At 43.1% G+C, this 24841-nt stretch overlaps 1 protein-coding gene across 1 annotated transcript in view; it reads left to right on the top strand.

The window, feature by feature from the left end:
- The window catches only part of LOC145413487 (tRNA (carboxymethyluridine(34)-5-O)-methyltransferase alkbh8), a 386005-nt gene that overhangs the window by 23918 nt on the left and 337246 nt on the right, over positions 1-24841 (top strand). The window contains exon 2 of the mRNA XM_080283187.1: positions 8296-8445. Coding sequence (XP_080139313.1) covers positions 8326-8445 — 120 coding nt within the window. The 5' untranslated portion in view covers positions 8296-8325. The remainder of the gene's footprint in view (positions 1-8295; positions 8446-24841) is intronic.

The raw sequence follows: 24841 nt of genomic DNA, 5'->3' as shown, positions 1-24841 counted from the left end.
ATTTCTGCAGGTTTGAGCCTATGAATATCATCTTTCTTTACTGTCTAGGTCTCATTACCGTACAGCATTACACTTATAACATACTGAATACACCACATTACCACACAATTATTCTCCTGAAATACATCACATCACTAACATACCCAACATCATCCAGGGTGGTGATTTCAGCACCAAGGCATTGGCCTGGCATGTCAACAACCCTGGCACAGAGAGAGGGCTGATACTACAATCCCAAACAGGTAATCTTTTCATCCTCGGCAATCTCCATCAACATACCCATATCCCACACGAATCCCTCTTCCTCCCATCATCCCCAGACATCACCTTTTGCTTCCCAAACCTCACCCCCACAACATCCTGAAGAGCGGTCAGAATCATTGGCTCTGACCACCTCCCGATCATCATCGGTACCAAAACCAGAATCTCCCCAGCTGGCCACAGACACACATACACTACTTATAAGAAAGCCAACAGGGATGCCTTCACAACTGAAACAGAACAACATTTTGAAACATTAAACAGTGCACCCATCACAAATATCAACACCACTGTGCACATTTTCAGTACAATTATTCAAAATGCAAAGACACATCCCTAGAGGCAACAGAAGGAGACACAACCCCAACTTCACACCAGAAATTCAAGGCCTCATCAGTCACCTCAGCATACTACATCACTCCCCAACACCTGATACACAAGACACCATGCAACAAGTACGAGCACTCAACACTCAATTAAACAATAAAATATCAGAGCAGCAAGCACTATATTGGAATAATTATCTCCAAACACTTGATCACTAAACAAACACCAGCAAACTTTACAAAACACTAAGCAGCATCAACACTACACAATCACACATTGCCATCCCAACAACACTGTACCCTCAAACAAACTACATGCAAACACTCTCATCAATCACTTTTCACACGTCAGTCATCAAAACCCCCATCACAATGGCTGATGTGTCATCCGATGCAAGAAACAGTTCCCCACAGACCCAGACTTTGCACCCTTCACATACAACCAGACAAAGCACATCATAAACAACCTTAAGCACTCATCTGCTTGTGGCCCAGGTGACTTAAGTAACATACACCTTAAACATCTTGCACCTCAAGGCATACAAGCACTCACCAGCATATCAAACTACCGCTACTCACACAACACAATACCCAGCATCTGAAAACATGGCACTATTATCACTATCCCCAAGCCCAGCAAAGACCCCACATTGCCTTCCTCACACCGCCCCATCACACTCCTCCGCACCCCCTCCAAAGTCACTGAACGACTAGTATTGCAATTAGTAACTTCTCACATCCCCCCACCCCATCACAGCATGGTTTTAGGCTGCTACACTCCACAAACAAGCTTATTACAGACCTTACACAAAGAGTTTTTGATGGCTTAAATTCATCTAGGGCACCACACAGAACACTCCTACAGTAATTACACTAGACATCAGCAAAGCTTTTGATGGCATCCTCTGCCACAATCTCACAAACAAAATTCAACACAAACATGCACAATAACACAAAAAGTTGGCTGGCAAACTATTTAGCAGACAGATGTGCACAGGTAACATTTGCCAGTCAGTCATCAAACATTAGAAACTTCACAAATGGCATCCCTCAAGGATCTGTTTTGCCCCCTGCACTCTTTAACCTATATATTCATGACATACCCACACTACAAATACACATAGCTTCCTGTGCAGATGCCATAACACTAACATGTATGCGCTAAAATGCAAACACAGCCACACACATCCTCCAACCTTACCTCAACACCCTACACGAATGTTTTACCACAGACAGACTCAAAATAGCCCCAGCCAAATCTACAGTGACCCTTCTCACAAACTGGACAGTAGAACATAGTCACATTCCACACCTTACCATAAACAACACCCTCCTCCCTCCCACGCATGCACGCACACACGTACGCACATACGTATACACACACACACACACACACACACACACACACACACACACACACACACACACACACACACACACACACACACACACACACTCCTTGGTGTAACATACAGTACATCAGTGTCACATAAACAACACGTCACAAACATTAAAAACAAATTAGCACCAAGACTCAACACCCTAAGGTCACTTGCCCATACAACATTTGGACTTAATAAAGACACCACCACCACAGTATATGCATTCAGTGGTGAACTGTGCAAGCCCTGCTTGAGCTTCTAACCTCACTGAAACACTACTTCAACACCCTACAAACGGTACAGAACAAGGCCCTAAAAATAATCACAGGCTGCACAGCTACTATACCTATAGATCACCTACACCAAGAAACCAAAGTCCTCAAAGTCAAGGATCATCTAGACATGAGAGGCACACAAATTCTTGCCACAACCTCCACAAACCCACTCCATCCACTACACTACATGGCAGCACATCCACACACACACACACCAAGGAACATCAAAACAACACCCAGCACCTGATATCATACACAAATTCGGTCTTCTCTCCCCCCTCACCTCCCTTAAACCAGCTTCCAGAAGAATATCCATGCTCATATCATTCACCGCTCCATTCAGTCACTCAAGAGATAACACACAGCTGCATGAATGGCCTTCTAATATCCACCCTTCAGAATCCTACCTCCCTCTTGAGTACAGGGTCCACCTGGCCAGGCTGAGATGTGGGCATCATCCAACCCTCTTGAGTTATCAGAAGAGGCTGGATGACTTCATCACTAATGCCTTTCCAGGATGCAACACAGCACCACATACTATAAAGCACATTATGATAGACTGCATTGCACACAGTTGCCTGCACCAAGAACACAACATACACTCCTTGAGAGCTCTACGGGAAAGCCCAGTCTCTTCCGTGGCTTTCCTTATGGACCCGGGGCCTTTCCATCAGACTGCCTAGGTAACAACTACTGTACTACTACTGCCACTGCATGCAAAGATCCCTTAGCATGGAGGGAGAGCCTTCTCTGTGTCAGGAGAGGCAACAGCTCCCTGAACTTCTTCCAACCACTTCTCACTCTACCCACAAAGCAAGCTCCGTTCCCACCTCCAGCACTTATCTTCCAAGTAACAATACTCCTTCACACACTCAAGAGACTCACCAGCAAGATCAGTGCCCTCACTCCTGACAATCTCCACATACTTTGTCTGACACATCGCACACATGAAATCAGCATTGTCACTACATATCTCATGCACCCACTAATCACAAACACTGTACAAGATGGAATTATTTCCCATGCTGTTGTGGCAAACTGCCAGGCCACTCTCCCTCATCTCTGACAGCACTGCCACCAGCTCTAGATACCATCACTTTTGTTTTATCTGCATTTACTCTCAAGCCCTGGTGCCCCCTACCATCTCTCCACTTCCTAAGTCTTTCCTTCGCCTCCCTTTCATTCTCTGCAATCAGTACCAAATCATCAGCATACAACATCTCCCACAGGAGTCCCTTTCTGAAGCCCTGTGAGAGGGATTCAAGCACCATGATAATAAGGAGTTCAAGACTGACCCCTTATGCACACTAACATTCATGGAGACCCCATCACTCAAATCTCCATTCACTCTCACCTGGGTGCAAGTACCCACATGCTCTACATAGTCATAACCACTCTAACCAGCCACTTCTCAATCCCAAGCTTTCACACTGCTCACTTCACCACATCCCTTGGGGTCTGTCAAAGGCCTCCTACAAATCAACAGCAACAAAGTACAGATCCCTATCCTTTCTGATATATGAGTAGTTTTCCTGACGCTGTCAAAGAATGAATATGGCATCAGTTGCATTACAGTAACCCATTAACTGCAACTAATGTTCTGAGCTGCACTGAGGGGGACTGCAACATTTGTCTGAGAAGTAAGAACACCCACCTACTGTCACTGCCCCATTCACCTCCTCACCACTCTAACTGTCCCAAACCCCATTTCCCTGTTCCTTCTCCCCACACCACAAAATAAAGTGAAATTCTAAACATTGCATCTGCTAAGCTGTGCAACATATTGACCTAAAAATTAATATGCAGTAGACCCTCACTATTTTGTACTAATTTAGGGGGAAGGCAGGTTCAATGAAACTGAAAGTTTGATAAATCCAAGGGTCACCCCTCAAGTGGAAATTTAAAGATATGATTGAAAATAAATGACAACAATATCATATCCTAGTACTGCAAATTAAACTATAACCACTTACACTGACTATCTGTCAATCTATCTATCTATTGCCAGACGCCTTAATTCCGTACGGGGTGGCCACAAACAAATTGCCTCCACATCGCCCTGTCCCCTGCCATTTCACTGCCCTGCTCCCAGCTCACACCCCCTCTCATATACCTCTCCACTCCATCCTTTCATCTCATCCTCATCCTCCCTCTCCCTCTCCCCCCCCCACCTCACTCACATATACTCTCCTCGTCAATCTCTCACCCTCCATCCTCTCCGCATGGCCAAACCACCTCTGTGTGTTCCTCCTAACGCTTCCTATCACATCCACATCCACACCACAATGCTTCTTTATATCCTCATTTGTCAGCCTGTCTCTCCATGTGACGCCACAGGCTCCTCTTAAATAACTCATTTCCACTGCTCTCACTCTTGACTTGTGTCCTTCCAACAGTGTCCAAGCTTCACTTCCATACGTCAGAGTTGGTATCACAATACTGTCATGCAGCAACTTTTTCACTTCCATGCTCACTTCCCTGTTTCTTATCACCGCTTTCCAGGAACCAGCACCCTTTCTTCCTTGTTGCACCCTTTCAAGCACTTCTTCCTCCAAATTTCCATCCTTACTCATCACACTCCCCGAGTACTTAAATGCACTCACATTTTCCATTTCCTCACCATCCAACCTCACCGTACATTCACTGACTTCACCTCTCTCAAAGACCATCACTTTACTCTTCCCTACATTCGCCTTTAAATTCCGTTTCATACACACTCCCAAACTCATCCACCAAGCCTTGTAGCTCCCATTCATCTTCACTTAACAACACAGTATCATCTACAAACAACAGTACAGGGAGTTTCCAAACACAAACTTCTCTCACTAGGGCCACTCCAACATCCACTACCCTACCTTATATCTCTTTTATCACCCCATCCATGTACAGATTGAACAACCATGGAGACATGACACATCCCTGTTTCAACCCAACCTTCAGAGAGAAAAATTCACTCAGTTCACTTTACACTGATGTGGCCCATAATTTCACCCTTTTTGCAGCTTTTTTCACACCCATGTCACAGCACTTCATGACTAGTACAGGTTTACTATAATATTATTACAGCTCAGCATTCATGATGAGGAGATGGCAATTTCAGGATAGGTTGGAATGTAAAAGGTAAGAAACACATATATTGTACGGTGTACCGCCCCATATATCAACCCTGGTTCGGAATAGCCAACAAACGTTCAGTGAGTGCAGAGTCTTTCTGTCTATCTATCTATTGCCAGACACCTCAGTCCAACGAGGGGTGGCCACAACCAAGTCACCCTGTTCCCTACCATTTCACTTCCCTTCTGCCAGTTCACACCCTCCTCTCTCATATATCTCACTACTCCATCCCTCCATCTCATCCTCAGCCTTCCCTTCCCGCTCCCCCCTCCACCTCACTCACATACATTCACCTCATTGGTCTCTCGCACTCTGTCCTCTCCACCTGGCCAAACCACCTCAGTGTATTTCACCTAACGCTTTCTGTCACATCGAGATCCACATCACAATGCTCCTTCACTTCTTCATTTGTCAGTCTGCCTTTCTGTGTAACATAACGTGTTCCTCTCAAATAACTCATTTCCAGTACTCTCACTCTTGACTTGTGTCCTTCCAACAAGGTCCAGGCTTCACATCCATACATTGGAGTTGGTATCACAATACAGTACTATCATGCAGCGACTTTTTTACTTCCATGCCCACTTCCTTATTTCTTATCACTGCTTTCAGAGAACCAGCAGCCCTTCTTCCTTGTTGCACCCTTTCAAGCACTTCATCCTCCAAACTTCCATCCATACTCATCTCACTATTCAAGCACCATACATAAATGCACTGACATTTTTCATTTCCTCATCATCCAACCTCACTGTACATTCAGTGACTTCGTTTCTCTCGAAGACCATAGCTTTACTCTTCCCTACATTCACCTCTTGGTTCCGTTTCTTACACACTCTCCCAAACTCATTCACTAAGTCTTGCAGTTCCCTTCATTTTCAATTAACTCTACAGTATCATCTACAAACAACAGTGGAGGGGGTTTCCAAATGCAGCCCTCTCTCATTAGGGCTGCTTCAACATCCAATATTCAATAAATCCTGTATTCAATAAAACTGAAATCTGTTATATCAAGGTTCAGTATAGCAAGGGTCTACTGTCTACTGGTACTTCATCACATCATCTCTCAATAGGCAAGAGAAAAAGTTTTTGAGAAGCACAAGATTGATGCTTTGAGGTATAATAGCTTCACCGTTTATTAATACAGTATTTCGCCTTGTGTATTGGACTCTATCCGAGTCACGAATAGTTACTTCTGACTCTGTCTATAGCCTGACACCCTAATCCTGCAGAGGGTGGCCGCAGATATAATGCCTCCAAGTCGCTCTGTCACCCACCATTTGACTGCCCTCCCCCCATCTCACTCCCCCCTCCCTCCCTCATATACCTCTCAGCTCCATCCCTCCACCTCATCCTCAGTCTTCCCCTCCCTCTTCCTCCCTCCACCTCACCTACATACACCCTCTTAGTCAGTCTTTCATTCTCCATTCTCTCCACATGTCCAAACCACCTCAGTATATTTCTCCTAATTTTCTCAACCACGTCCACATCACAACGTTCCTTCACTTCTTCATTCGTTAACCTGTCTCTCCATGTCACTCCACATGCTTCTGTCAGGTAACTCATTTCCACTGTTCTCACTCTTGACTTGTTCCCCTCTAGCAAGATCCTCGCTTCCATACGTCAGAGTAGGGATCACAATACTATCATGCTGTGACTTCTAACTTCCATACTCACTTCCCTATCACTGCATTCAGTGAACCAACAACCTTCCTTCCCTGCTGTACCCTTTCAAGCACTTCATCCCCAAAACTTCCATCCTTACTCATCACACTACCCAAATACTTGAATGCACTCACATTCTCCATATCCTCACCATCTAACCTCAATGTGCATTCTGTAAGTTCATTCCTCTCAGACACCATAACTTTACTCTTGTTTACATTACCTTTCAGATTCCTCTTCCTACACACTGTCCCAAATTCATTCATCAAACCTTGCAACTCCCATTCATCTTCACTCAGCAATACTGTATCATCAGCAAACAACAATACCGGAATCTTCCACATCTCACCCTCATTCATTAGAACCACTCCCACATCCACTGCCCTACCTTGCACCTCCTTTATAACCCTACCCATGTATATATATATATTAAACAGCCATGGAGGCATCACACATCCCTGTTTCAGTCCCACATTTAGGTAAAAAAACTCACTCAGCTCACCATCCACTCGCACCGGAGCCCTAGCTCCTTCGTACTCACTCTTCAGAGCACTCAGCAATTTCCCCTCCACACCATATATTCTTAATACCTTCCACATACCTTGCCTATCTACTCTGTCGTATGCTTTCTCCAAGTCCATGAAGGCAGCATACACTCTCTTTCCCTTCTCTAGATACTTCTCCACTAAACATCTTAGAACAAATGTTTGATCTACACACCCTTTTCCCTTCCTAAGGCCCTCTTGTTCTTCTCCAACTAGCTCCTCTGTTTAGTGCCTAACCCTATCAATAGTTATGCAGCATTATAACATGGGCACATCATTCACTATGGAGACATCACAAGCAGTGTATCAGAATATCGTCAGTCTTCACACTGAAAGTTACAGCAGTGCTGTAATAGCAGGGACCATTGTTGTATTAAGGCCAAATGTAACATACTGGCTATTGCTACATGATGATACTGATGCGGTAGAAAATACATAGCTCCTCATAGATATGCTTCCATCCATTAGAAATTACTGTGTGAAGCATGAGTACATACGGGTTTTTCCTACCTCATTGAAATCTTGCCTCAGTTCTGGCAAACACGGGGATGAACTGGGCTGCTGACAGGTCTAAGCTGTCTTTCTGAATTCATCACTTGTGAACACAAAGCTTTTCTGAATTCATCACTTATGAACACAGTTATGTATGTACTTTTTTTGTTCATCATACAATGGTTTTTGCATAAATGATAGATAACCTTAAGATAATGGTATGCCTTTTTTTTTTTTTCAGGCTAGTGGCTGTCCAGAAGAAAGCTGATGTATGTGCAAAATGGAAAACTGCAGGAGAGACTTGAATAAGGCTAGGAAGAAGATAACAAGATGCATAGCTATTCTTCAGAGAGACCTTCCTGGTATCCAAATCTCTGATATTCCAACTAAGGTAAATGATATCTAATTTCAGGATGTATCAGTCCTGTGAATCTGGTAATGTATATTTAATTCTTCTTTTTGCTTTTAGACAATTTATTCACAGAGAATGAGTAAATTAAGGTTGTATCTGACTCCTTGAGTTTGAAAAGTCTCTCCATAACCAAATAGCAGTTGTCTGGAAGTAGCAAAAATAATTATGATGTCCTCTCAGTGCAGGAGTTAAATAGACAGCACTAATTTCACAAATGTTTGAGAGTGTAACCCCTCTAGCTTCATCACCTAGGCTAGACTTGGGAATGCTCTGAGACAGCTTGTTATATGAAGCTTTCATTGGTAAAATCATGCTGATCAGGTGGACCTTATTATTGTGTTGTCCTACCATAATCCTATTTTGAGCCACAGGTAATTCATGTTTTCTTTTCTTTTACTTGTGTCAGTAATAACTGTGAAAGCTTTGGAAGGCATGACATATACTGTATATGAGGAATAGCAGGGATGATGCCTAGTGGTTTAGTTGACTAAGGCACTTCAGCTGTGTGTAAGCCAGAAGTGTTTATATCTGAGGCATGGTTGGGTTTATTGCCATCATAATGTCACTCTCTTGAGTGACGGGTCACTTTCGCCATAAATGTCTGGAATGAGTACCCTGACCCCGGGCCCTTATGTTCCTGATGGAACGATAAAGGATGATGCAGTAGGAAAATACAGTAGATACGTGGTTGTAGCTAATTCACATTACAGCAATGAAAAAGTACTCAAAGAACAAAGCTTGCAGTACATGACAAGTACTGGTATATACCAGATTTGTATGTCAACAGTTCAGAAACAATACTTGGCGTTAGTAATCTGAAAGTGTAGCTCTACTACTAGCATCCGTCCAAAATAATATTAGCTACTGGAGAAGTAAACCTAAACTTTTCAGCTGTTATTCATGAACATGAGACAATCATAACTGTTGTATACAAGTGTTAGCAAAGTATGTAGACAATGGAAAATAGTATTCTGCCTTCTTGAATCAGGAGAAAGTACTGTGTATGATACAGTAGTTAGACAGTTCTGGGTATATATGAAGTAGAGGTGATATTATTGATTGCTGTCAAGAGTATGTATGAGGGTGTTATGGCTGCAGTGATTGTGGAAAGTGAACTAAGAGAGTTCTTTGAGCTGAATATTGGATTGAAACAAGGATGTGTCTTGTCCCTGTGGTTATTCAAAACACAAAATCCTCATTTTACATTTGGAATGCATTGCTGGAAAACCAATCAGATAATGAGCAATCTTAAAACAAACACATTATAACATGGATTCTATTGAGAGAGAATTCTTGAATGGCCAACCATTCAAGAGTGGGTTCATGGAATGTAGAAAGTTTAAGGGGTAGAGTGGGGGAAGTGGTTGAAGCATTCAGTAGGAGTTGGGTGGATGTGGGATGTTTGCAGGAAGTCTAGTACAGGGATGGATCAGCCAGAAAGATTGCTGAGAAGGATTGCTATTATAAGCTGTTTTGGTGGGGGGGACAGACAGATGTGGGGTGTGTGGGTGTGTTGGTTGCAGAGAAATGTGTGGAATATGTAATGAATGTTATGAGAGTAAGTGATAGGATATTAGTAGTGAAAACTTTGTTCGGTGGCATGATGTTTGCAATTATATCAGCATATGCTCCACAGGCAGGCTTGGATGAGGTAGAGAAGGATAGATTTTGTGATGACTTTAATACATGTAGTAGGTGGTGTGGGGGATGATGAGACAATGGTTTTGGAAGGGGACTTGAATGGTCATGTAGGTGAAGCAGCGCAAGGGTATGAAGGAGCACATGGAGGATGTGCATATGGTACAAGAAATGGGGAAGGGGAAAGGATACTTGAGTTTGGGGAGGCAAGGAACATGATTTTGTGCAACACACATTTTAGGAAAAGAGGGAGTAGGTTGATTACATACGAGCCTAGGGGAAATAGCAGTCAGATAGATTATTTCCTGGTTAGAGGGCTGGAAGGGGTTAGTGAGAGATGTTAAAGCTATGGGAAGCGAGGAGTGTGTTCAGCAGCACAAATTATTGAATGTGACATGGTACTTAAAGAGTGAACGATGAAAAAGAGTACTTATGCACCTGGAAGGAAAATATGGAAGTTGGAAAACCAAGCAGTAAGGGATGCATTTTATAGTGAGATGAGGAGAGTGGTAGCTGAACAGGGAGCCATTGACAGAGTCATTAATGAACAGTACAGAGCCCTCAAGTACAACCTCTTGAGAGTTACTGATGCAGTATGCGGTTGGACAAGAGGCCCACCAAGACGTAAAGTAACTTGGTGGTGGGATGAGGGTGTAAATGCTGCAGTTAAGGAGAAAAGGCTTTTCCAGAAATGGAAGAAGAGTGGCAACAAAGAGGAATACATGGCTGCCAAGCATAGGGCTACAATTGAGCTTTACAGGGTGAGGTCTGAGTCACAGAGACTTTTATTTGATAACCTAAATCATGTGGAAGGGAAAAATATGATATTTAACCCCTAAACCGCGGGGTTGTTTTTGCCTGACTTGCGTGTCTCGCGGGCATATTCGCGCTCCAACAGACTCTATAAAAATATTTGCCAAAAATCAGTTATTAGTCCTAGAATATTATAATTACATATGCATATGGCACATACCTTCAGCTTTCTCCTGGGATGTTTATTGAGCCTTCGTCAAGTACCGTAGGACTTGTGGAGACCTCTGAAGTTGGGTAACGAAGTCTCCACTTTACACTTCCCGACAACCCGTAATATGATTACCACAGCCTGATATTGTCATTAGAAACAATGACAATATCAGGCTGTGGTAATTCTGTGATTCTCAAATAGTTTGGAATCCATACTCCAAAAAAAAACAGTGAAAGCTATGAAAATTACGAGCGCGTATGACCTTCCCACTTGCGATCGTTCGCCGCTGGTGTTCTGTTATTTATTATTCATAAAAACACTGACACTTTATATTTCTATTACTATATAACACTTATATATGTCTACAGTCTTTATCCATAAGTTTCCTTCAGTAATAGTAGTTTATTGTCACTGTAGGCATTCAATTTCTCTTTCAGTAAAATACATAGCATTCACTTTCTCGTCCTGTATGCTAGCGTTGAGAATGAATCTGTCACTTTCATTTTCACTTTCATAACTCATAGTATTCATACATGCTAGAGTGAAACTTTCACTTTCATTACTCCTAGTATATATACTGGTATTCTTCTATTACTACTCATTTACATTTCTATTTACATTCTCTATTTTATTTACATTATTTACATTTCTATTTTATTTACACTGTGTTATGCAGTCTTTTGCAGTAACTTATAAAACTATTTTCCACTGTTCACTTATATTTACATTCATTGCTTTCACTTGCTGTTTACACATTATTTACACATTATTTACATTTCCACTTGCACTGTTTTACTCACCAGATAGATCGTAGTCACTGTCTATCGTTTTCGTTGACAAATTAGCCAGTTCACATTCCACAGCAGTCACTTAGCCCTTTACCCCTTTCCACACGAGGTTTAGTAGGGGGTTGAGGTCACAGGGCCATTTGCATGGGGCTAAAAAGCGGCGGAATTGGACACGTGCGAATCCGATGTGCTTTCACCTTGAAAGATGACAGTAAACTGAATACAGTGTGGTGGCCTGCCTAGGGGTAGTGCGATGCTGCCAATGTCAGCGGGGTGACAGCTGCTAATATATACGCTATGAAATGATTGGCAGGAAATCTAGACAATACATAATAAATTAGGTAGTTCCATGTGAATGTAAATATCACTCAGGCTTCTCCCTTCCTTTCTTATATATATTTTTATTACAAGAATAGATTATACAGCATATTTCAAGGGGAAATAAACAGCGAAAATTAGCGAACGAGTGCACGTGAGGTGTTGTCAGGTGATAATTAGCCAATTCCAGGTGTATGGCACTATCACTTACCTTATTTCTTTCTTGTATATATTATTTGGCATAAGAATAGGGCATAGGGTTTATTTCAATGGATGAAATCAATGGAAAATTCCAGGGAAGATTTACTTAGCGTAGCACGGCTGGGCAGGTGAGAGGATAGGGTAATGGAGGGGAGGTAGGGAGGGGAATCAAGAACGGGGAGAAATGGCTAAATTGTCAGCAATGGATGGGAGTACAGATGAGCTTAGGAGTGCTGATTAGTGTTGGACATTGGCAGTACTGATAGATGATACAAGCCACCACTTGAAAGCCTGGGCGAATTCAAAATAACACAGAATCACAAAAGTGACACTTCGCGGTATGATCCCTTGCTCCCAAGCGTCACGAAAGTTACGCCCCGCAGTTAAGGGGTTAAGGTTGCAAATCAGGTGAAGAGGGAGAATCGGAATATAATAGGTAAGGAGTGTGTGAAAAATGATGAAGGTAGGGTAGTTGTGAACGATGGGGATATTAAAGACACATGGAGAGAGCATTATAGCCGGTTGTTGAATGAGGAGTTTGACTGGGACGGGGAAGGTTTGGAGCCAGCAAATCCAGTGTTTGGCCCTTGGCCTTTGATTGACGCTGCTACTGTGAGTGAGGCAATAGGCAGGATGCAGGTGGGGAAGGCACCTGATGTGTCTGGGTTGACTGCTGAAATGTTGAAGGCCTCAGGAGTTATAGGAGTGAGGTCAGTCACTGACCTGATCAATATGATTATATATGAGTGTGTTGTCCCAGATGATTGGCTGAAGTGTGTAATTGTAAATGTGTACAAGGGGAAGGGTGATGCCCTGGAATGAGAAAATTATAGAGGTATAAAGCTTTTAGATCAGATAATGAAGGTAATGGAGAGAGTTGTAGAAGGTATGATTAGAGAAAGTGAATATTGATGAGATGCAGTTTGGGTTTATTGATGAGATGCAGTTTGGGTTTATGCCAGGCAGGGGACCTCTGATGCCATATTCATTGTTCGATAGCTTCAGGAAAATATATGGGAAAGAAAAGGAAACTGTACTGTGTTTTTGTTAATTTGGAGAGTCCTTAGAGGTGGTGAAGTGGTCAATGAGAAGGCTTGGGATCGAGGAGTGGCTGGTTAGGGTGGTTATGGTCATGTATGTGGGTCCTCGCAGCCAGATAAGGGTTAATGGAGATTTGAGTGAGGAGTTTTCCATGAATGTTGGTGTGCATCAGGGGTCAGTTTTGAGTCCCTTGTGGTTTATCATGGTACTTGATGCCCTCTCACGTGACTTCAGAAATGGTCTCTCGTGCGAGATGTGTGCTGATGATTTGGTGTTTATTGCAGAGAATGAAAGGAGGTGGAGGAAAGATTTAGGAAGTGGAGAGATGATATAGGGCACAAGGGCTTAAGAGTAAATGCAGCTAAAACAAAAGTGATGATATCTAGGGTTAGTGACAGTACTGTCATAGAAGAGGGAGAGTGGCCATGTGCCATTTGCCACACGGGCGTGGGAAGTAATTCCATATTGTGCAGTGTTTGTGATAAGTGGGTGCATATGAGCTGTAGTGGTATTAGAGGTAGACTGCGAGATAATGCTGATTTTATGTGTACGGTGTGTCGGGGAGAGCAGGTGGATATTGTCAGGCATCAAAGGATTGAATTTGCTGGTGAATCTCTTGAATGTGTGGAAGAGTTTTGTTATTTGGGAGACATGTTATGTGCTGGAGGTGAGGCTGGAGCTAGTTCAGTGGGTGGGGTGAGGAGTGGTTGGAAGAAGTTGAGGGAGCTGTTGCCTTTCCTGGCATTGAGAGGGCTCTCCCTGTGTGCTAAGGGATTTTTGTATGCAGCATGTGTTAGGAGTGTAATGCTGTATGGTAGTGACACCTGGACAGTAAAGGAATTGGATATTCGTCGGCTCAAACATACAAAAATGACAGTGATTAGGTGGATGTGCAGTGCGTCTGTGTGTGCAAGGCCCTGGGGTTCTAGGTTTACAGTGGAAGAATTGAGAGGTAGGATGGGACTGGAGTGTATTGATGTTGTAATGAGGAGAGGTAGATTGAGGTGGTTTGGGCATGTGGAGAGGATGGGAGATGATAATTGGGTGCAGAAGGTGAGAAGCGTTAATATTAGGGGTGGGGTTGCCCAAAAAAGACCTGGGACGAGATCATTAACCCCTTAACCGCGGGGCGTCACTTTCGTGACGCTTGGGAGCAAGGGATCATACCGCGGGGCGTCGCTTTTGTGATTCTGTGTTATTTTGAATTCACCCGGGCTTTCAAGTGGGGGCTTGTATCATCTATCAGTACTGACAATGTCCAACACTAGTCAGCACTCCTAATCTCATCTGTACTCCCATCCATTGTTGACAATTTAGCCATTTCTCCCCGTTCTTGACTCCCCTCCCTACCCCCCCTCCATTACCCTATCCTCTCGCCTGCCCGGCCATGCTACGCTAAGTAAATCTTCCCTGGAATTTTTCACTGATTTCATCCATTGAAATAAGCCCTATGTCGTATTCTTATACCAAATAATATATACAAGAAAGAAATCAGGTAAGTGAGAGTGCCATACACCTGGAATTGGCTAATTATCACCTGACAACACCTCACGTGCACTCGTTCGCTAATTTTCGCTGTTTTTTTCCCCTTGAAATATGCCGTATAATCTATTTTCGTAATAAATATACATGTAAGGAGAGAAGGGAGAAGCCTAAGTGATATTTACATTCACCTGGAACTACCTAATTTATAATGTATTGTCTAGATTTCCTGCCAATCATATCAGTGCTACACAAAGCTGTTTCAAGATTTAACATTGGTAGCTCTGATTATATATCTCCTAAGTAGGCCTCTAATCTATTTTCGTAATAAATATACATGTAAGGAGGGAAGGGAGAAGCCTAAATGATATTTACATTCACCTGGAACTACCAAATTTATAATGTATTGTCTAGATTTCCTGCCAATCATATCAGTGCTAGACTTAGCTGTTTCAAGAAGTAATATTGGTAACTCTGAATAACCCCTAAAGCAGGCCTCTAGGGCTGGCTGGCCTGGCCCCTGCGTTATCAGTGTACTCTCATCGTCCGAAGTGAGAGGACGTATGTTTCATCTTGCTGATTTCAAGGCCTTTTTTCACCCCCATGCAAATGGCTCTGTGACCTTTACCCCCTATTAAACCTCGTGTGGAAAGAGGTAAAGGGCTGACAATTGATAAAAGAGTGACTACGATCTTTCTATTGAGTAAAACAGTGCAAGTGGAATTGTAAATAATGTGTAAATAATGTGTAAACAGCAAGTGAAAGTAATGAATGTAAATATACGTGAACAATGGAAAATAGTTTTATAAGTTATTTCAAGTGAAAGTGCACAACACAGTGTAAATAAAATAGAAATGTAAATAACGTAAATAAAATAGAGAACGTAAATAGAAATGTAAATGAGTAGTATTATAAGAATACGAGTATATACCCTAGGAGTAATGAAAGTGAAAGTTTCACTCTAGCATGTCTGAATGCTATGAGTTATGAGAGTGAAGATGAAAGTGACATTCACTCTCAATGCCAGTATACAGGACAAGAAAGTGAATGGTACGTATTTTACTGAAAGAAATTGAATCCCTACAGTGACAATAAACTAATACTACTGAAGGAAACTTATGGATAAAGACTGTAGATATATATAAGTGTTATATAGTAATAGAAATATAAAGTGTGAGGGGTTTTATGAATAATAAATGACAGACTACCATGAGCGAACTAGTGCCAGTGCGACGATCAGACGCGCTCGTAATTTCCATTGCTTTCACAGTGTTTTTTTTTTTGAGTATGGATCCCAAACTACTTGAAAATTGTAGAATAGTGTTTATAGTGTTTGTATCTGGCTGTGGTAATCATATTACGGGTTGTCGGGAAGTGTAAAGTGGAGACTTCGTTACCCTACTTCAGAGGTCTCCACAAGTCCTACGGTAACCGACGAAGGCTCAACAATCATTCCAGGAGAAAGCTGAAGGTATGTGCCATAAGCATATGTAATTTTATTATTCTAGGACTAATAACTGATTTTTGGCAAATATTTTTTGAGAGTCTGTCTGAGCCCAAATAACCCCGCGGCACACGCAAGTCATTGGTAAACAAGCCCGCGGTGTAGGGGTTAAGTGTGACCTCAGGGTTAAGGGCCTGAACAGGGAGGCTGCCAGGGATCGAGCAGCATGGAGAGCTCCCATTAGATGACCAAGGCGATGCATGCAAGCACTTTGGAGCCTTCAAAAATGAAACAAAATGAATGAAAGATAAGCAAGTCTATTTTCTATTGCCAGACGCCTCAATCCCATTTGGGGTGGCCACAAACAAATCGCCTCCAAGTCGCCCTGTCCCCCGCCATTTCACTGCCCTGCTCCCAACTCACACCCCCCTCTCTCATATACCTCTCCACCCCATCCCTCCATCTCATCCTCGACCTCCCTCTCCCTCTTCCCCCCTCCACCTCACTCACATACACTCTCTTCGTCAGTCTTTCACCCTCCACCCTCTCCACATGGCCAAACCACCTCAGTGTGTTCCTCATAACACTTCCTATCACATCCACATCCACATCACAACGCTCCTTTATATCCTCGTTCGTCAGCCTGTCTCTCCATGTGACTCCACAGGCTCCTCTTAAATAACTCATTTCCACTGCTCTCACTCTTGACTTGTGTCCTTCCAACAATGTCCAAGCTTCACTTCCGTACGTTAGAGTTGGTATCACAATACTGTCATGTAGTAACTTTTTCACTTCCATGCTCACTTCCCTGTTTCTTATCACTGCTTTCAAAGAACCAGCAACCTTTCTTCCCTGCTGTACCCTTTCAAGCACTTCACCCTCCAAACCTCCATCCTTACTCATCACGCTACCCAAGTACTTAAACGTACTCACATTTTCCAATTCCTCACCATCCAACCTCGCTGTACATTCACTGACTTCACCTCTCTCAAAGACCATCACTTTACTCTTCCCTACATTCACCTTTAGATTCCGTTTCTTACACACTCTCCCAAACTCATCCACCAAGCCTTGCAGCTCCCCTTCGTCTTCACTCAACAACACTGTATCATCTGGAAAGAACAGTACAGGAAGTTTCCAAACACTATCCTCTCTCACCAGGGCCACTCCAACATCCACTACCCTACCTTGTACCTCTTTTATTACCCCATCCATGTACAGATTGAACAACCATGGAGACATGACACATCCCTGTTTCAACCCAACTTTCAAGGAGAAAAATTCACTTAGTTCACCATCCACATGCACTGCAGCCTTCGCACCATCATACATACTCTTCACAGCATTCAACAACTTCCAGCTAAACTAGTAAAGTCAACTCAGGTAATTCATGGTTTTTTTAACCTTAATACCTACCATGACTTAGAAATTCCGTGAGTTATAGATAACGTAACTTATGTGGAAATTTGCTGATGAGTCTAGGCTCTTGGCAAAGTGCCCCCTACCACCATACTTACACCCAACTAGTTACCAGCAAACACTAACACTCTTTCAAAACAGTATGTAATACATGTATTTAATGGAAATGAACAATATTGTAAGGTTCTTATCTGACTCTGACTGGCAACAATGCTTAAGTGGATGGGTGAGAGGTAGGGGTTCCAAGAATTGAGGCACACAATGGCCTCTCAGCATGAGATGAGCGTGGTAGCAGTGGTGCAACAGGGTGGACTGGTGTGCCCTCTTGCCATTAGGTGTGGGTGGGAAGCGCTGTGATTTGCCTGTCATGCTTGAACATGATTGGCTTCCAGCTGCGATTAGCATAAACAACATTGCGTCCTAGAAAACTCTGAAATGAGTCACATGGGACAATGACCGCGGCTGTCAAATTAGTGGAATTGATTACCACAACATACAAAGCAATCATGGTTTGGGTGGAAAAGTATCATGAATTAGAAAGCCTTGACTAACAAACCCATGATATATGATATGTGAATTGACTGTGGTTATTTCACATCACTGCACTTCACATGATGGTTTCACTCAAACACCACACTCGTGTTTGATCACTGACTCTGACACACCTGAGAGTGACAGTTCAAAGGCCATCTTGGAACAGACAAATAACTGTAAGATTGTGTGTCAGGAACCACTGAGGCTTCATATGGAATTGCAGCAAATGTATTAGCGACAGTGGTGACCCTACAATGAAAAAATGGTGCTAAACTCGTAAGATCATATAAGCAAATTATTGTTTAATGACCGATCATAAAAATATATAAATACATATATATATCATCAGCTGTTCGAGTGACCACTGCAGGACCGGCCAAAGTGGGAATAGTACAGCCTATGTATCTCTACCAAGTGGCTTAGGCTGTCTGGTGGAGATTGTATATAGGGTGAGAAGTGCTTGTGTGATTGTAGTGTTGGAGAGGCTTTGGATGTGTGTGTAGTCTGTAAACCAAGTGTAATTGGCCCGTGCAAGCTGACCGGGTGCAAGCATACTTTACAGTACGCAACGCTGGTTCAACCACAGCACCCCTTATGTCTGCCAAAGCAGTTCGTGGCCGGAAGAACGCTCCCAAAGTTTATTACTGTGGCGGGACGTGATCCCTCATTCGCCCATGTACGAAAACTCACACTCCACCACAGTATCACAGAGGCTTCATATATATATATATACACATATATATATATACACCCACCGCAAATAGACTTAGGACCTACACACAGAATTGTTATGGGAGAGTTGTCTGTCTTTGCTTTGTGTTTCCACCTCTACCAAGTGAATTTTTTGGGCAAGCAGTAATTGGCAACTCCTCTGGTGTTGGTGGGAGGTGGTGAAACACTCAGCATGTCAGTGCTTGCCCAGAAGCAAGAGTGGGAGTATGTGTTCCCGTCGCTCCGAGCTCACACCTCCTTTTTTTTTTGTATGCATTACTGTTTGCCTTGTTATTTTCCTAGAGTCGAGCTGTCATGCCTGGAAAGTACTGCTCAAGGGATGAGAGGGCCCTTATCATTGCATGGAGGCAGGATAATGTCCCTAACAACATGATCTGTGAATGTACTGGACGTGCAAATTTGACCATCATGGAGAGTCTTGCTGCAGCGCATAGCCTGCCACTTGATGTCATACCAGAGCACAAGCATGGCGGTGAAAAGAAGAGGACGACTTCCAGAGATACAGATGTGCTTCTGAAGAGGGAAGTAATCGAGAATCCATGACTGACAGCAGCAGAATTTAAGAGGATGCATCTCCAGCTGTCACAAGACGTCTCAATTCGAACTATCTAACACCGCTTGCAGAAGGAGCTGGGTTGCCAAGCCGCACCGCGGCCAAGAAACCGCTTCTCAGTGACTGCATGAAGAAGCAGCGCATTCAGTTTGCCAAGAAGTATGCACACTGGACATCGGATGAGTGGAGAAAAGTTATGCTTTCTGATGAAAGCACATTTCAAGTGTTCCAGGTGCATTCTGCCAAGGTTCATGGCCCTGCCTCCTGTAGTCGTTATGACCATGCTTACATGGTGCCGACTGTTAAACAACCACAGTGAGTAATGGTATGGGGGTGTTTCTCAGGTGAAATGGGAAGGGGAGGCCTCTACTTTCTTCCTAAGGACTTGATGATGAATGGTGGTCGGTACATTCAAATTCTGAAAGATCATTTGTTAAACTTTTTTGCTATTCATGGGTGCGACTTTTTCATGCACGATTCAGCTCCATGTTACAAGTCAAGAAAGGTAACAAAATGGCTTCAGGATAATTGGATTGAGGTCTTTGACTGGCCTGGCAAGAGTCTGGATCTAAATCTTATAGAAAACTGCTGGGCAAAGATGAAGAATATCGTGGCAGAGAAGACACCCAATCTGGACAACCTCAAGACTGATATGACAAATGTTTGGTGCAAAGAAATGTCCTTAGATTACTTTAGAGATCTAAGTGATTCCATGCCAAAACGCATCAAACTGGTCCCCAAAAATAAGGGAAACATTCATTCATTCATCGCCAGACGCCATGTATCCCAGACAGGGTGGCCAAGGGCTTAGAGTTAATTGTTTTACAGGGAGGGGCACTAATCCTCCACCAACCCCACGACGTAGGGATGCCAACAGCATCTGGTGTTCCCAGGCGGTCACCCATCCAAGTACTAACCAGACCCAACGATGATTTCATATTAATGAATGACATGTCATGAACAAACATTGTGATATACTATGATTTCTGTGTTTTTTAATATTCTGTGGGGGGAGATCCTAAGTCAGTTTGCAGTAGCTGTATATAGATAGATAGATAGATAGATAGATGGATATATAGATAGATAGATAGATAGATAGATGTGTATATAGACACTGTTTATATATACAGAATACGGATGGTGTTATAAAAAAGATATAAGGTACGGCAGTGGATGTAGGAGTGTTATAGTGAGAGAGGGTAAGTTTTGGAAGCAGACTGTGCTGTTTTTTGCTTTTGATACTGTATTGCCAAGATGAATGGGAGTTGCAATCCATGTTCAATAAGTTTGGGAGTGTACACCCAGTAAAATAATTATCAGCAGCCCATGCTATGATACCCTTTGCGACTATCACTGTAATGGAGGCAGTGAATATGCAGAAAGAGTTGGTACATTTGACTTTCTTTCCCCCCCCCATTAATCTGTTCACCCCTTCATCTCCCCCCCCCATCCATCTCTCACACTTTCCTTCCAGATATGTTATAACTCATGTAGCTTCATGTCATGTCTATCTTTTTTTTTTTTTCTTTTTTTTATGCAAGAAAGAAGGAACCAATGGCCAGGGGCCCGCAAACTGTTCCTTCCAAGAAAAAAAACAAAAAGAATACAAAAGAGAGCCAAATTCAAGATCCGTTCATTTCGAGATGCCTGGACACACTGTGTTTGAAAGACTGGAGATCATAGGAAGCAGGAAATACAGACAGAGGGAGACAGTTGCAGAGTTGACCTGTTGCATAAATGAAGAGCTGGGAGTAATGGTTAACTCTTGCATTAGAGAGCTGGACAGAAAAGGGATGAGAGTTTGTTGCTAGACGGGTGCTACGCACCCGTCGTAGAGATGGACGGATGCAAGCAGACAGTTCAGAGGAGCAGCGACAATTGAAGTAGCAATAGGAAAGAGATAAAGATGCAACAGTGCGGCAAAGAGACAGAGGTTGAAGGGAGTCAGTAAGAGAAGGAGAGCTGATGAGACGTAAAGTCTTTGACTCCATCCTATTGAGAAGAGCTGTATGTGAGGAGCCTCCCCACACATGAGAGTTGTACTCTACACAGGGGCAAATAAAACCCGTGTATAAAGTCAACAACTGTGCAGGGGTAAAGAAGGAACGGAGTGGGCTTAGCACACCTAATCTCGTGGAAGCAGATTTTACAAGAGGTGCAATATGATCTTTCCAAGTCCCGAGTGAATGAAACCCCAAGCATGTTCAAGGATGATGGAGGATTGAGCTGGATATTATTAAACATCAGTGGGTACTCCTGTGGGAGATTGTGTCGGTTTGATAGGTGTAAAAATTGAGTTTTTGATGCATTAAAAACAAGATTATTTTTACCCCAGTGAGAGATATGAGCCAAGTCAGACATTAGTTTTGCCATAGCCTCATCCCTTATTTGTTGAAGTAACTGCTGAGATGGACGTTACAGGAACTGAATGGAAAGGTGAGGGGTGGAATCATCAGCGTTCGAGTGGATAGAGTTAGATGTACGCCTCTGAAGGTCATTGATGAATAAAAGGAAGGGAGTCGATGATAGGACAGAGCCCTGAGGAACACCACTGTTGACAGATCTAGGAGAAGAACGATGGCCATCTACAACAGCGACTATAGAATGACCAGAAAGGAAGCTAGAGATAAAGGCACAGATAGAAGGATAGAAACCTTAAGAGGGCAGTTTGGAAATTAATGATTTATGCCAGACTCGATCAAAAGGCTTTGAGATGTCAAGTGCAATGGCAAAGCTTTCGGCAAAGTCCCGAAAGGAGGATGACCAGAAGTCTGAAAGGTATCTTTCTGTTGCCAGACGCCATACTTCTGTAAGGGGTGGCCACAAGTAAATCACCTCCATGTCGCCCTGTCCTCTTCCATTTCACTGCCCTGCTCCCAGCTCACACCCCTCTCTCTCATATACCTCTCCACTTCATCCCACCATCTCATCCTTGGCCTCCCCCTCCCTCTCCCCCTTCCACCGTGCACATACTCTCCTCATCAGTGTCTCACTCTCCATCCTTTCCACATGGCCAAACCACCTCAGTGTGTTTCTCCTAAAGCTTCCCATCACATGCACATCAGGCACCACAATGCACCTTCACTTCCTCATTTGTCAGTCTGACTCTACATGTGACTTCACATACTCCTCTCAAATAACTCATTTCCACTGCTCTCACGTTTGACTTGTGTCCCTCCAACAAGGTCCAAGCTTCATTTCCATATATTAAAGTTAGTATCACAATACTGTCATTCAGTTACTTTTTCACTTCCATGCACACTCTCCTATTTTTTATCACTTCTTTCAAAGAACCAGCAACCTTTCTTCCTTGTTGTACCCTTTGAAGCACTTCACCCTCTAAACTTCCATCCTTACTCATCACACTACCAAAGTACACTCGACCCTTGATTTGGTGGACCCCTATTTCCCGGATTTCGGATTTCATGGACACGGGCTGAGGCTGGACAATATTATCACATGCCGGACAAGTTCCCGTACAAGTCCGGGATTCTCACAAGAGTCCGGCCATTATTCTCTTATATAAAACTGTAAGCAGTCTGCTGCACGACACAGTATAATTTTAGCAAGGTTTTGACTCGATAAAGGCCATTTGTAACACACAAGAAGATATTTTCATACATGAAATGCATCTTGACCACCAACCTGCTTGACCCACCAGTTCCTAACTCGTGGCAGTATCCCATTTGCCACTTACCTTTCTCAAATGCCATAATAAGTAGTGTATTGCATAACAGTAAAATTTCAGGAAGGCTTGGACACAGTAAAATTCATAAGTAATAAAAAAAATATATTTTCTTACGAACAAAATCAGTGAATTCCATTCCTACTCATTTAGCTCACCCAACTCGGTGTGACTAAATACCAAATCAGCACATTTCACTGGAAAATATTTTAATTTTTTTTGCCACAGTGGCTCATACACACCTAATTATCTGAAGTCCGCTAAAAAAAATTGTACTTAATCTATCTATCTATCTATATACCTAGGCTGCTTCCCCCAAGGAAAGGGAGGTAGTCGAGACAGGACGACACACTCCCTATTTACTCATCCATTCAAACACATTCATTCTCATCTTAGCCCCAATGGGAAGAACGGACATATCCTCACCGTACCACACCGCACAAGGGTCAACTGCGCAATGCAATCAGTGACATCCATAGCAGGGCCCAACAGCAGAGCTGGTTTACCCCTGCCACATCATAACAGACCCATCCCCTTACCCACACCTGACCTGACTAGCTGATCAGACCAAGTGCGGGAGAATATCCCTTCAGGGCTGCGTCATCACTTATTCATTCACAGTTTCTCTCCATTTAGTTCTGTCACGCACAGCCACTCTTCCTTGCTCAACAGACATCCCTCTTGCATCCAGCGCTCTCTTCACACTGTCCATCCATCCTATCTGTGGTCTTCCTCTCAGCCTTACACCTCTCACATCAGATCTAGTTATCTTTTTCACCAATCGTTCATCATCCATTCTCTCCATATGCCCAAACCATCGCAACACCCTCTGCTCAATTCTGCCAGCCATCTCCCGAACAACTCCAGTTCCCCTTCGCACTTCATCATTTCGCACTCAATCCATACGCGTCACTCCACACATACTCCTCAGACACCTCATCTCCATTATATTCAAACTTTTCCTCTCTGCTACACCCATATTCCATGTTTCAGCCCCATATAACACAGTCGGTACCACAACACCCTCATACAGCCTTCTCTTTACCTCCATTCTAAGCAAACGTCATCTAAACACTTTTTTCATTCCTCCCAGCACCTTTCCTACTTCATTTATTCTAAACATCACTTCTGCATCTATTCTTCCATCCACAGCAACATGTGACCTTAGATATTTAAAACACTCTATCTCCTCAAGCAACTTGCCATTCAAAACTATATTCATCCCCCTACCATCTACCAACCTCGTACACTTCATCACTTTACTCTTATTCTCATTTACTTTCAATTTCCTCCTTTCACACACCCTTCCAAACTCCTCTACCAACTGTCTCAATCTCTCCTCTGAATCAGCCACCAGTGCAGTATCATCTGCAAACAGCAGCTGCTTCAGATTCCACTCTCCACCATCAACATTCACCAGACTCAGACCTCCACCTAAAACTCTTGCATTCACCTCCTTTACAACACCATCCATATAAATATTAAACAACCAAGGCGACATCACACATCCCTGTTGCAGCCCCACTCTCATGGGAAACCAATCACTCACAGCATTTCCCACTCTTACACACACTCT

The sequence above is a fragment of the Coenobita brevimanus genome, chromosome 12 (assembly GCF_032717465.1).
Source record: "Coenobita brevimanus isolate Jiangsu-jjx chromosome 12, ASM3271746v2, whole genome shotgun sequence".
In the NCBI taxonomy this organism is placed as follows: Eukaryota; Metazoa; Arthropoda; class Malacostraca; order Decapoda; family Coenobitidae; genus Coenobita; species Coenobita brevimanus.
This window is presented reverse-complemented; position numbering and strand designations above follow the sequence as displayed.